The sequence below is a fragment of the Patiria miniata genome, unplaced genomic scaffold (genome assembly GCF_015706575.1).
Source record: "Patiria miniata isolate m_02_andy unplaced genomic scaffold, ASM1570657v1 HiC_scaffold_7, whole genome shotgun sequence".
Lineage (NCBI taxonomy): Eukaryota > Metazoa > Echinodermata > Asteroidea > Valvatida > Asterinidae > Patiria > Patiria miniata.
In genome coordinates this window covers 38,966,959-38,982,183 of record NW_024037074.1, presented here as the reverse complement: position 1 = coordinate 38,982,183, position 15,225 = coordinate 38,966,959, and the positions used below count along the sequence as shown (strand labels likewise).

The window sequence follows — 15,225 nt, the reverse complement described above, 5'->3', positions numbered from 1 at the left end:
CATGATTTGTGAATGTGAAATCCGTTGGTGGTTGGAGAATTGTTTTCACTTTTCACAGACTAAGAAAACAGTGTGATAGTATTCACAGTAACTTCTCATTTATTATTAGTTTTTTTATATCTGTGCATTTATCTCTGTGTCAGAAAAGCAAGAAGTTGTACTATTGACATAATAACTTAAAGAGGTTGTGGAATGCTCGAAAACATTTCCGTCATTTTTTGGGTATATGTAGCCTAAGGTGTGATGAAATAAAAACGACTATTGTTTCTGTCATGAAATGAGTACAAAGGGTACTTTTGAGAGCTATTTTTCAGGTCCTGTTTCGAGCCGAACGTGCAATTTGTGTAAAAGTCGTCGTTGCGGGCAAGAAACAAAACACAGTTAATCGTGACGTAATAAACAGGACTCGTTTATGCTACTCTGCATCGGGAGTCCTGTTTATTACGTCACGATTTACTGTGTTTAGTTTGCTGCCCGCAACGACGACTTTTACACAAATTGCACGTTTGGGTCGAAACAGGCATGACAGGACTTGAAAAACAGCTCTCAAAGGTACCTTTTGTACTAATTTTATGACAAAAACAATAGTCGTTTTTATTTCATCACATCTTAGGCTACATATACCCAAAAAATGACGGAAATGTCTTCGAGCATTCCACTGGAAATGGCGGTTTTTTTTGTTATGTTGTTATTTTGTCGATCCTATTCAGAACTCAGTCACCGTATGAATTCTTTTGTGAGTCAGTGTGTGTGAGTTTGTGTTTTCTGATGCACTTTTCTGATCAAGATGATGGTGGATCAAGATTTCAGTTATTAGTTTCTGTTGTTGTTTTTTTCAGGAAAATTCTCACTCTGAGTTGTAGCTTTCTCTCTGCTTTGGCCTGTTGATTTCGGTCTTTTTGAAATCGATAAATGTACAGAGTGCCCTCACTGTGACAGTGAAAGTGCCAAGTGTCTACTCAAGGGTATCGCAGGAACAAAGACCCGTCCACATTTAGGGCACTCTATGCAATTGGTCTATTAGCCGGGAATTGTGTGCTTCAACACCATAAAACTGAGACCAATGCACATATTGTTGCTACGCCCAACTATGGCATCATCCCAACTGTAGTTGGGACGATCCCAACTACAGTTAGGATTGTCCCAGAAATTCTCAACTATTGTTGAGACTGTCCCAACTATAGTTGGGACCACTGGCAAAGTTGGGCGTAACATTGTCATTGAATTGTGGCACTCGTGGTACTAGGGGTAATGACAGGAGTGTTCTGATTGTTTTTCTTCCGTTTTCTTCTTCAGGTGAATAAATGTGCATAATTAATTTATTGATCTCAACTATGTTAAAGTCAACCCCTTTAAAAATCTACCTCTTCATTTATTTGTAGAATCTAATTCGTTGTTTCTAGACGTAGATGTCGTTTGCGTAACAAATCTCAGTTTGTCTTAGAAAATATTTTTGAGGACTTTTGTTGGCATTTCCAATCAAGATATTACTTATGAAATAGGAAACAAACTAATGTAGTATTTAGAGAGATAGAAATTGTGTGTTGTGTGGTTTTTTTTTCTCTGGTTAAACTTTTAAAACTGTACTTTCCTTTTCTTTTCAAAACATTCTTTTAGTGGTAAGATTTATAATATTTCAAAGGAGTTTTTTTAGGGCAGTCCATGATGCCAAATTCTATCTTGTAAATATTTTGAACTGCCAAAGTAGTTGAAATCAAGGCCATAAAAGAGAAGTTGACGCCGTTTTTCTGATCGGATCGAGAACTGGAACAATACACATCTTAAAAGTCTTATTTTCACAATACTGTCAATGGGGTACGTGGTTTACCTTACCCAATTTAATACGCTTTTCACTAAGCTAAATAATTGTAGTTATTACTGACTTCAAATTCTGAGAGTAAAATTACCACCAACATCAATGCAGTCTTCATGATGTCAGCAAATAATAATATAACCATGACTTCTTACGTCCGAATTCTATGGCTATGGCTTTCAATTATACATGTGCCTATGGAAGCAGACAAAGCCACTTCCCATGTGTATATTACTGCCAGCCGTAGTCTCGTAATTCGGACCTAGCCTTACTGAGATGACCAAGCAGTGTAAATACCAATTTGTTTTGTTGATACATAGTTTATGTAAATAGTATTTATAATTCCAGTTACAGTTTAAGGTCAGTGTGACAATGTAACGAGCTAAAGATGTTTCCAGAGATTTCTTCATTTTTTAGATACTTTTTGTGAGGTAGGAAAGGATTGGTTTTGTAAAGTGTTAAATACGGTTAAGAGTTGCTGTAGGTCTGCAAAACTTAAAATTAAGGGAGAAAACTTGTCAAAACTTGGTATGATTAAATGTGAAAAAGAGGCATGATAAATGTATTTGCAATGGAAGAACATTAATTAAAGGTAGAATGGACCATTTGTCCTTTTGGACCTTTTTTTTTCGTGTAAAGCAACAAAAGTGCTCAAAATCTAAAGATGGATGCAACTAACCCGGTGAAGATTTATCACTGTAAATGCTGTATATTTTGAGGAAACACAATATTCTGGATCTCGATTTCAGTTCAAATGTGTCATATGTCATATGCCATGTCATATTTTGAATTGCGCCCTCTCTTGACACAATCCCAAAATCCGCATTTGGGACATGATTCTCTTTCGGCCGATTGTAGCTACATATCTCACACTGAACAGACGAATAATAGCATCCGCACGCATGTGTGCGTCGCGTCAGTGCTTGCACCCATTCATGGATTCGCCCAATTACAAAAAAACTACACAAACTGAAATTTCCAAAAATATGTCACTTGACAATCTTAGGAAATGACCTTCTTTTATTGTTCTCTTCAAAACGACAGCATGCCAGAAGGAATAATTTCACAGGGAGATTAGTGTCATTACTATCTTTAAAACCAAGTATGCTTTTCAACAATAATTTGGTCGGTTACTTTTTGGATAGCTGCAATTGTCCACTCTACCTTTAAAGGGGCATTCTGCCTTCCAGCAGTACTATGGACAATGAGCCCTGCCCCAACCTTAAATGATTTCTTGTGAGCCTCTTTAATAATGGCCTTTCTGCTATCTGAATTAGCAAGTAAGTTTTAGGCCTGGTTTTGGCTCATGTCTTCAGTGCATCCCCACTTGCAATAAAAGTACATGTAAAGTTATCATTAATATGCAGGCTAATGATTTGTCATAAAAACGCGGAACATTTTTGTACTTTTTGCAGCCGCACTTATGCACTTGTCAATAGAAACATTTTACATTGGTTTTCCTATTAAAACTTATTGTTAATAGTAACGTTGATAGTAAGCTAGTAATCTCTTTAAATTATTTATTGGGAAAACTGCCAGAAACAATGGTACACCAAGTTAATTGAAATAATTTTGCACACAGAGTTTAATGATTTAAATGTAACTTGGTAAAATGAGAGTGAAAGTCCACAATGTTTCAGAAGAGTTGAAGGGTACAGTTTTTTCCATTGGAAGCACAAAGCATCCATTATAGAGTCATACTATGGGGGCATAAACCAATCATATGCCCCTCCCCGTTAAAAGAAAACTGATGACAACATGTGATAGATAATTTTGAAGGTTGTGCACTTCTGTGTTATATATTGCTGCAATGAGAATAAAAGTTAGATTCTCCGATAATTTGCATTGTGTATTATTTATTTACATCTTTAACTGCATCTTCAAAATTTCACTAGCACTGTTTTGATGTTTTGACATGGGGGGGGTAGGTGGGGACTATAACTGATGATATCATCAATGATGATATCATCTGACATCGGCAGTGGGCCGCCATCATACATAAACCCTTAACCCCAGCCACGCCCCCCCCCCAACATCTACCCCTAAAATACAGCAAAGAAAGGCACAATACTTCACAACAGACTTGTAGCGACTCTAACAGTTGGGTTTCCAAGGTCTTGTCACCAGGCTAGATCTACACAATAACAATGACATTGTGATCCATAGATCCAGGAGCCAGTCTGTACTCACATGACTGTACATTAATATACACGATATCGTAATTTCCGCAGTGGGCTACAGAATTCACTCAGCTTTCGAGGTCTACGTTTCGAGCTAAACAAAGTCAAAATGTCGGGAAAAGAGAGGATTATTGTATTTCCTTCTCGTATGTAAGTATTTTGTTCTTTTTCATGCGTAAAAAAGTGTTAACTCGCCTTACTTTTGGTAGAGAGTGTTATCTTTCTTGGCTACCAAATAGGCGTATTGACTGTACTAACATGACTAATCATGCTAAGTAATTGTAAAGAAAGTTATTGTATTTTGGCAGTGTATATTTTGCCGGAGACGGCAAACCTTTAGTAAACGTTAGTTTGCCGGATATGCACTGAACATGCGCAGTTACTGTTTATTTGTACTTTATTTCCCTTTAAAAAAAAATGCTCCAGAGCCACAAATCTGAAAAAGAAAATGTAATAGGCCTACTCTGCAAAAAATGTTTGAGACATGTTAAAATAATAAAAGAAGAATATTCTTATTTATTTGGGGATGAGAAAATAAACCTTAAAAATGTGGTGCGGTTGGAATCGAACGCGAGTCATCCCGCTTACTAGAGCCTTTGCTGAACCACTGCACCGTATGTGCTACACAACTTTTGGTGGGAATTTAATACACCTTATAATTCAGCCCTATTTTAAAGAGTACAGCGCCCTCTGTTGATATGGATTGCCGCCGGCAAACCTTTAGTAATCGTTAGTTTGCCGTCATTACCTCCGGCAAAATATCCACTACCTTGTATTTTTCATGTAAGCCTATCATTTGCATTTATCCCTAGAGTGTCTCATTCGCATTTATCAAAAAGCTTTAACTTGTTTGATAGGCCTACTTGTATTAAAGATCGTAGGGCCTACTAACATGCTGTCTGCCGTCTGGCTTTCTGTTCCTTGTTATAACATTACACAAAAATACATCTGCAAGCATGGCAAGGCTAAATAAGCATGATAATTTAAGGCAAATTCGTGCAAAATCATTTAATTTAGAATGTTAACATTGACGGCTATTTATGGAATATTGTTGCATTGTTAATACAGAGATATCCCAATTTGAAAAAAACCCAAATTGATTATGTGTGGCAGCAGTATAGGAAATGTTAAAACTTGGGTTATGGAGCATTTAATTGTTACATAGCCTATATTATTGTTACCCCCAGAACTATGGGTATTACTTGTAATACCCATAGTTCTAGGGGTATATTATTATTACGTGTACAGTCTTGACCAATCACAGCCAAAAGTATTACAAATTCTTGTATATATGCCTGCACTTGTGTATGATGCGTATAGGCCTAGCTGGAACTTGTAGACGTAATGTGGACTGGTCAATTGGTGGAGTGATTAATTTGACCTTAGATAAATTACATCATGTGACCACATATTAGGCCAAAAAAAAGAATAGTTCTGCTTCCGATTACATGCCTTTCAAAAATAGGGTCGGTCGGTCGAAAAAAAAAAAATTTTTTTTTATGCAGATTGAATGGGGTATTCAATTATATGCGAAGTTTTAGCCTGAACTATTTCCATTGCACTACAAAAGCTATACACAAAATGGCCACAAAAAGTGAATAAAACCTACCTTAATTATTGTCAATATATTTACGTTCGATAATTCGTAAAAATTTTTTGGGAAATTCAGGTCGTTCGCACCATAGGCACAACGCTAGTCAAGAAGGGGAGCTGGCCAAAACTCCGAAGTGTGTGATGCACTGTACATACATGTACATGTGTGGCCCGCGGCCAACGGGTCGAACATTTCAGGAAACACGCTGCATTGTATCACTCCAAATACGAGTAGTGCGATCTCAAAATGAACTCTTGAACACGGAAAATACATACACAGACAAGCTAGATCAAATCTGTGATTTAACTTGCAAAAATGTTCTTTCTCCATCGGTGTTTTCTTGGCATTTTTACGATGTCTTTCTCAGCATTTTTACGATGTCGAGTCCAACCAGTTGACAGAGCACGTGCCTGCGCCTGCATAGCCATGCTTGTGCTAACGATCGCATAGCCGTGCACAGACTAGTTACCGCATTTTCATAATTGGCCCCTGCGCGGCGCGGCGGGAACCAGTCGTCGCCGCATTGCGCTTATTACGCACGTGATTACAGACATCGAATTGCGAAGTAGTTGAATCGCGCAGCGAATTTGTAAAAATAACGGAGGTTTCTTTTGAAAAAATAGCGAATGTAAGTAAGAAAACAATAAATACAAGCATTTTTTTTATGCAAAAGGGTTGTTGAGGGGTATTTTGTGAAGACAGACAAGACATAAGGTTTTTATTTTTATTTATTCAATCATAAAATTTTTAGGGTCGCAGCCTAAAAATAGGGTCGGTCGGGTAACCGGAAGCAGAACTATTCTTTTTTTTGGCCTTAGTTAATAATTAATATGGCCACCCACTTCATTGATAATTTGTCAGGATTGAGGATTGTGATAGTAACTTAAAACTACTCAATGTGATTTTTACCCGCACTTTACCCAATTCCAAACACATTCTATTTCCAACCCTGCCTGTAACTGCCGGTACGTCTGTGGTTTTCCTCCTTCTCAGGGCTCTGACTAACATGAAGGTTCGTCTCAAAGGAGCACAGAAAGGACACAGTCTGTTGAAGAAGAAGGCCGATGCACTGTCGCTTCGATTCCGGCAGATTCTACATAAAATCATTGAGGTAGTTTTACCACTGACACAAAAAATCTAGGCCAGTAGTCAGCACACACCAAAATGTCCACCTTTCTTGGTAAAAGTGGACATTTTTCTTACTACAAAGTGTACGATCAATGCTGCATCTGTTAGAAATCTAAACGTGTACAAGGCATGACTTTGTACTATGGGTCAGATAAAGCTTTTTGTATTTTTATTTTATTTTGGTGGTTATTATGATCAAAATGAACAGCTTAAAAATGGACTCATGTCAAATATTGTGTTTGTCTTTCAACGTCTACAGACGCCCCCCCCCCCTTCCCTTCTCTGCCATAGGCCAACATCAACTGACCACCCCCCCCCCCCCCCTCTCTCCCTTCCCTTCTCTGCCATAGGCTCGAGATTAGAAGTTTCCTGCACAGGCACTTCACAAAATGTTTCTCTATCTGCTGGGTGGTCCCTTTACTTTAAATTTTCTCTGATCTTTTGAAATCCACCAAAAGGTTTTGAAAGTAGCCTTGTGCAATGAGTTAACCATGGAAATGTTCCAACAGGTTAAATATTTCTAACATGCAAATCCGCTGTTAAAAATGATCGGTTTCCTTCTCAAAATGTAAGTCTCTAAAAACCAATTTTCTAGCCAACATGAGTGTGTTTTGGCCATTATTGGGGACCTCCTGATAGATGAGCATTACAGACGGCCATTATCTGTAAATTTATCTGAAAGTTACTAGACATGATGGAATATAAACGTTGTACATGAATATTAAACCTTTCTGATTTTTTTTTACTGTGCCTGCTCAAGGTAGTCTGGCCTTAGCAGAGAATGACCCATGAAAGAGGATGTTTTCTATCAGCATCAAGTCTCTTTTAGTGCATTTGTATCAAATTATATCGTCGGTTACACCACGAACCGACGTATCGCTTTTTTTTGTGTTTCGAGAAAAAACAATTTAAACTTGGTAATCATTTTGTAGGCTCATTCTATATACTCCCTGTGTAAGAATTCAAGCTGTTTCGTTTTTGCTATTAAATTATAGATTGAACTTTATTGTATGCAATCCGTGTGCATCTGAGTTGCTTAGTTTTTGAGAAATTCAGTTCCAAAGTTATTTGTCACTTCGAGAAACAGATTTTTATCATGTTTATCGTATGTCATGCAACGCGCGTAATAGTGGCCGTGTGCCAGATACGGAGATACGTCGGTTCGTGAAACGCTAAATTCCAATTTTTCATGTCAACACTCTTTTGTGACGTCATAGCACTATGGGAATTAGCGTGTAAAGTGGCTTATTGGGATACGCCACTTCATGGTGCAGCATTTTTCATTTTTTAGAGACACGCCACACAGTCTAATTAGCGCTCTTAGTTAATTAGAACTCCGATCGGAATAAAACTTTCTGAGAATGAGCACTTTGATGAAATAATAACGTTAATGACAAAAACTCAATTTGGCAAAAAATCGAGATATGCAGGTTCGTGGTGCGACCGACGATATCATCAACTTTAAACATATCTGAACATTTCATATTATTTTGTTTATGAATTTGTGTGATTTATCACTTCTAGACCAAGACATTAATGGGTGAAGTCATGAAGCTCGCATCATTGTCCCTGGCAGAAGCCAAGTTTGCCTCGGGCGATTTCAAGTGAGTATTGAAACTTGACCTTTATAGCCGCATCTGAAGCACTTGGCTACGGATTGTAATAACACTTGCGCCTATGGGTGCGGCTAAAGCCACTTCCCATAGACATGTGTTACTGCGGCCATAGCCATGTCATAAAGACGTGGCCCGAGTCCCTTTAGCATCTTTGGATCTTTGATTTGACAATGGACATTTTATCATTAGGCACGGCACATAACCTTGCATGAACTATATTTGCCGATGATAAGTTGTAAAATGTAGGCTTTCTTTCCCAGAAGAAATATATTGTTTCTTGGAACCAATATGTTGCAGTTTTGATTTTTCGGGGATTCCATAGTGGTGTAAAAGTACGAAATTATTTGTTTTAATTCAACAGACTTATAAAAATGCGTTTCTTGATGTTTTGAGTCCTTTTGAACTTTTCTAGATAGGAAATTTCCACAATCAGTAATGGAGAAATCCTTGAAATTAAAGCAGTCAACGTTTCTATTATAACTGTGAGGCGTTCTGGCAAAATGAGACCGAACTGGGCAGAGGTCGAAATGAGGGTTTGCGGGTATTAGGAAAGAGAATAAAATTCTCCTTACAATGCTGTTTCTTGCACTTCAGTTGGATGTTTCGTTGACAAGTTGTGGCTGTTTAAATTTTCGCATTTATCGATATGTAAAAAAGAGTAACATACTGGGAAAATGGCCATTAAAGTTTTGACCGTTTTGTAGTGAAAATGAAAGATGCCATTTTTTTATCCTTAAAAACACTTTTATTCCTCGATTTTTGTACCATTTCTTTAAAATATGTGTGGTAGACATATCAAAAAGTACAAACATCAACAAATCTGAAAATCAACAAACAAATGTCCATCACGGCCTGTGTCCAGTTCCGTCCCTTTTTGCCAGAACCTGTCACATGAATGAAATTCCACAGCCACATCCAATATGGAGATACATACATCACTATTAAAATGCTGTCTGTTTTCAAAACTTTTTCTGCAGTCACATGGTGCTTCAGAATGTTACCAAGGCAAAGACCAAAGTCCGCTCCAAGAGGGACAATGTAGCAGGTAAGATACCTCGAAGAAAATACATAAGTTCACTGACAATTTTCAACAGGCAAACGCAAATCCCAATTTGTGGCCCATTCAATACCTACTTGTTGCATGTAAATTTCAGCCAGCGTGCGTGTATAAAATTCCTGAAACGCGCAAGCTAACTAGGCTGGCACATGTAAAACTTGATTGGCGCCTTTCAAATTTTCATCCGAATCCAAGTTCGAATTATCGGATAATTATTTATTTAAAAATAGTCCAAAGTCATCACTGTGGCATTCAAGCACTGACCCCAACTATTATCTAAAAATGAGAGATAAGCAACTATGGATCTTGCCATACCAACAGAAACTGTTAAAAATTGTTGGAGAAACAAACATTGTCTTGGGCATGCCTACTGCTCTTCCACGTTCCTTAACCCTTACTCTCTGAGGGTAGTTTACTGCATGTCAGTTGGTTATGCCAATGCCCTCCAGCTGCAGTTATTTGGCAGATAACAAGTCTTAACAGTGAAGGCTCCAATTGGCAGGAGTTGGAGGCCCTGGAGGGTGCCTGATACTGACCAGCTGGGGGCACTCACTTTGTTATCAGAGGACTCTCATTGTTCTCTGTGGCATGTATTGGAGTGCCTGTCCAGTTACCCTTGAAATGACATGGCAGATATTGGAGGGCCATGCAAAAAACATAGGAGATTTTCTTGAGGCACATATTGGCATGCGTTGGAGGGTCTAGTAGGGTAAGGGTTAATTCCTCATAAGCTTCATTTGTAACTCATTTAAGGCCCCTCTCAATTCATGTCCGGGACAAATTCAGAACAAGTTGTGGGTAGTATCATTCACTTTGTCTAGGAGAAGCTCTGCATTTGTCACGGACATGTCCTAGGGATATTTTCACTAACAATGATTGACTCACCAATACTGATAACTTCATTGTGGGAAGAGTGCGGGGAAGTTGTTCAGAATCCTGCAACTTATACCGGATACTGTGTCCGGAACTTGTCTTGAACTCATCCCAGATATGAATTGAGATGGGCCCTTACCTTACCTTTGGTTTGCTTTGTTCTAGGCGTTCTTCTGCCAGTATTTGAACACTACACCGATGGCAGTGACAGTAAGTGAAGTTTGTTTATCATTAATTAATCGACATTCACATTCCACTGCATTAGTGTGGAACGATCTTGTGTCAAGTTTATGAAAGATCTTTTGAACTTAAAGGCATATAGGATCATTTGTTTTTCATGCGTTTTGTAAATTTCCAATAGTAACAATGCTCAAAATCCAAAGAAGAATGTTCGAAGCCTAACCTGTTGAAGTTTTGCAGGCATGCAACTTTTCCTCGGATCAGCTGATTTCCTCTTTTTTCACTTCCATTGTGTGCCATTGAAAATAGAAAAACACTGTACAAAGTCTTGGAAAGATTTGAATTTCCCCCTTTTTTTTGTGACTTCCCAGTTGCATGCCTGGTTTTAGCTCGGTGTTTATTACGCTTTGCGAGAAAACAGTAAAAAAGCATGGGGTGGGTGGGCATGAATAATCAGTCATCCCGTTTAACCCTAATCATTCCAAATCCTCCAAAATCCTTCTTGCAAATTGGAGGAATTTGCAGGATTGAGGTGGCAAAAGTGCACTGCTGATTTTGGAGGACGCACTGTGTCAAGGTTTTGGGCCGAACCTTGTGTTGTTTATGCCCAGCCATGCATAAGTTTAGTCCTTGATTATACTTGAAATCCTCTGCACTGCTCCAGGATGTCACTGCCTCTGCCTCAGCCTATTGACAGTCATAGCCGGAGGATTTTGCAGGATTCAGGCAGTGGTCACCTCTCCACGGACCATATTCAAGAAATAATGGAGGAATTTGCAGGATTGAGGCCATATGCTGTTTTTCCATGAGGCCAATTTGAGGATTTTGCAGGATTGAGGCTACATCCTAGCAAAACGGCCTAGGGAGTAAGGGTTAATAACAAGACTAGTCAGCAAGTTCAGGTAACAGCTGACCTCTCTACAACGTAAATATGGTAGACAGCAAATAGCTGATTGAATTTTGACCCCTGTTACAATGTGTACTACAAACTGTAGTACGGTCCTGCAACTGGATCACTCAATTGCTGTTTCAAAAATGCTCAAACTGATTATTTGATCCTCGTTAACAGCGTACGAGTTGACTGGGCTGTCTCGCGGTGGGCAGCAAATCGACAAACTGAAGAAGAACTACGACAAGGCTGTCCAGCTGCTGGTGGAGCTAGCCTCCCTCCAGACATCATTTGTCACACTGGATGAAGTCATCAAGATCACCAATAGACGTGTTAATGCAATTGAACACGGTGAGTGTTGTCGGCTGGATTTACTGCTGGAATCATTACCACAAATGTGAGGAGTCAGTATTAAAGTTTGTGTCAGAGAATCAACTTTAGTCAAAAAATTTCAAAGGCATTCTCAATTTTTGTGGTTAATTTGTTGGCTCTTCAAGTTTAGTGTAATGCAATATTTCATGCTAAATACTGACACATGAGGGCGCTGTTGTTATGCATACAGTAATGCAATCAATGTGCAAGTTCATTCAAGAACTATATTTAAACCTATTTCAACTAACTCAAAACGAGTGTACGCTATTTGGCAATGGCTGGACTAAGTCTAGTTGACTATTTTCAAATGGTAAGACAGTGTAAGGACATGAAGTTCTGTTTGTCACTAAAAATTTGGTTAACACTTTTACATGGTACACGATAACTCACCAAGACTGTATCTTCTTTTTAATTAAAGGCGTTCAAAAATGAAAACTAAATATCGTTTACTTTTTGGCTACCTTTTTTTCCGTTACTCAAACATCAGCATTGGCACAGAAACTCAAACTAGATCAATCTATTATATTTCATCAGAGTTTAAAAGAAAAAAAATTGAAAAAAAAAAAAATTAGTATGTTAAAAGAAACAAAAACAAAACGAGAAGATTCAAATCTCTGATATAAAAATGGAACTTTTCAGGAATATACTAGACTAAAAAGAAATAACAGGAACTCCACAAAACCTTCTACTCCAAACCACCCGTTGCTGTAATAGAGATCATCGCAAGTCATCACAAGTCAATACAAAATAGATGACAATAAACAAAGGAATGCTTTTGTCAAAGTTGATTTGAATAGCTTGCGATTTGACTTGAGAGTGCAGGACTTGTGATGGACTCAAATACAACACTGCAACCACCAGCCCATTCCCTTCCCCTCCAAAAGAAAATAACTAAATGAAATGGCTCAAATCCTTTTTTAAGCTCTGGAAGGAGCTTCTTAATGTCACTTGGTGGTCGGTCTGTCTGTCTCCGGAAAATTGACCAAGATTAGCCCCACTAAGTTTCTCATAAAATATAACTACCAAATTTTAATTTTCCAAAAAAGCAAATAAAATAAATTAGATACTTAAAATGTTTTGCAACAATTGGGAAAGATGTTTATGAACAGGTTGTAAACGGAGACAAAATATGTGCAGTAATGTTATAGTCACGTGGTATTTACCACAAATCGCTATAAATCTAGGTTTAAATTAAGAATAATGGTGTTCCATATGTGCAATTGGCGTCAAATTTTTCGGCGTCGCATCTTTAAGCTCTGGCAAGGATCGTTTGGATAGATTTCATGCAAGACTGTCATGCAAGACGACCAGAGCTTAATGTGCTCTCGCACTTGTTCCCTTTTGCAGTGATCATTCCTCGCATCGAGAACACCATCGCCTACATCACCACCGAGCTGGACGAGCGGGAACGAGAGGAATTCTACCGTCTCAAGAAGATCCAGGAAAAGAAGAAGATCATCGTGGCCAAGAAAGAAGCCATGATGAAGGCGCGCAGGGAGGAGGCGGGAGAGGATTTTGAGGAGGCGGGGAATCTTATAGACGACGATAAGGACGAAGATTTACTTTTTGAAACTTGAGTCAGAAACTGTGGTATTAGGTAGATCGAGATGTATTTTCAATTTTTAGTCACAGCCACTTACGAAATTACTTAGCTACGGCTGCAGCCACATCCCATAGACATGTGTGTGTTACTGCTAGCCATAGTCAAGTAATTTTGGACATGGCTGCTGTAAATTTGATAATATGCCCAGCTTGCAATATCTTTTATCCATTAACATAAGGATAGTGGTTCATACAAAGCAGGGCGTGTCTTTTTTGTTTCAATTCTGAAAGTGAGACAGATCAAACTAAAATGTTCAATCCTCTATCCTCAAAGAGACTCTCTAAGGAATTCATCAAGAACAGCCAGTGGCATATAAATGATGCTTAGTGAGTGCATTAACTTCTCTGTTTTTATTTTTAAAGGAGGGAATCATATTACTGTGATTAATTGATATCTATTTAACCCTAACCTCACCTAAAGCTACAAAATACTACTGGTAGTAAACTGTGGTATGCAGTACTTCAGCATATAAGTGGGCACAGCACTCACAGTATTTTTTGGTACGTGGTGCCTGCATATATATTTTTTGTAGTATTCTGTAGTTCTTTATCCCAAAGTAATGGCTAGAACATTAGGGCTAGAACAAAACGTGGTATTTAAAATTATATGTGTCTGGAACCGGTCCAGTAATGAAAATCAACAACGCATATGTAGAACAATTTTTTTATTCATTTTTTTTGGATAGAAATGATTTTCTGTCAAACGTTGGCTGCCTCATCCAATTCATGTGAAGATGTTGTCAATGGGAGGGAAAGAGTATTTGTGAAAATTCTTTGGTCTTTGCTGAATTAAAAATAAAACCTACAAAAAGCGTCACCTTACAAAATACAACTCACTATTTTTTTACATTTTCCCAATTAGCAACAGTCCATTGGCAAATAATTTCATTGGGTCCTGCAGAGGAATGTTCATTTAGGTTTTTCTTTTATTTAGTTCCTGTGCTATAATTATGAAATATATTTTGTCCAGTATTTATTGTAAACCTCCAAGCACCAATATATCTTGTCAATGTGTACCTCGTATTTCTCTAAATACCATTAGCCAAAAAATGATAGATCTTCAATATGCTCCCAATTATTTACACATTTATAGCATGGCATTTTGAAGTAGCCGTGCTTATTAATGATGGTGGGTACCCTCTGTTAGATACTGTCTTCTGATTGGCTGTTTTCATGCCTGGTACTATGTCACATTGTTATTGCTCTATAGAGTCTATTGTTGCTTTACAACCACCCACTCCCACAAGCACTAGCCTCACAAGAAAGACTAGCCCGCTGCGACAGAGTCCTCACTGTGATTGGGCAAAGTGATCTAACAAACGTAAACATACCTTAATGTTGGATAAAACAATTTTGGCAAACAAGTGGGAAAACTAGATCATGAATATGTTTGGTTTGGTGTAAAAAGATTGGTTTATAAGCTAATAAATTCCATGAGAGGTTTAAGAAAATATTTTAAGTTTAAAATTTTTTGAAAAATTAACTAGAACTACTTTTTAAAAGAAGTGAAACAACTTAATATCTGTTTAGTTTATCCTCTGTGCTAACGTATATCATATAATTAAGTACTGTTAATGGAAAATGTTTATCATGTATCAATAGTGTGTATATGGTATTGAAAAATGTTTAAATGCAATAAATGGACAAGTCATAAGACATCTGTGTGTTTGAGTGTGAACTTGTTTCGAGATTTCCCGAATTCCGGCACGAACCATTTATGAGTGCATGACACACTATTGGAATAACCCCGAGACGTAAAGACGTCACTCTTTGTTTACATGTGCGCTTTCCTATGGGAGCCATTTCGGGATGACAGCCACCAAGCACCCATAGGAAAGCACTCATTTAACGAAAGCGTGATGTCATGGACAGTTTTATTGGTACACCTGGTCATCACACCGTCGCCTGGAAAAAAAATGAT

At 38.0% G+C, this 15,225-nt stretch overlaps 1 protein-coding gene across 1 annotated transcript; it reads left to right on the top strand.

Moving 5' to 3' along the window:
• The first annotated feature begins 3,990 nt into the window (after nt 1-3,990).
• LOC119745629 (V-type proton ATPase subunit D-like) lies at nt 3,991-14,962 on the top strand. The gene is made up of 7 exons (XM_038222134.1): nt 3,991-4,143; nt 6,581-6,698; nt 8,240-8,319; nt 9,309-9,376; nt 10,427-10,471; nt 11,511-11,681; nt 13,050-14,962. The coding sequence occupies exons 1-7, from the start codon at nt 4,103-4,105 to the stop codon at nt 13,277-13,279; spliced, it is 753 nt and encodes a 250-aa protein (XP_038078062.1). The 5' UTR covers nt 3,991-4,102; the 3' UTR covers nt 13,280-14,962.
• Nucleotides 14,963-15,225: the final 263 nt, after the last annotated feature.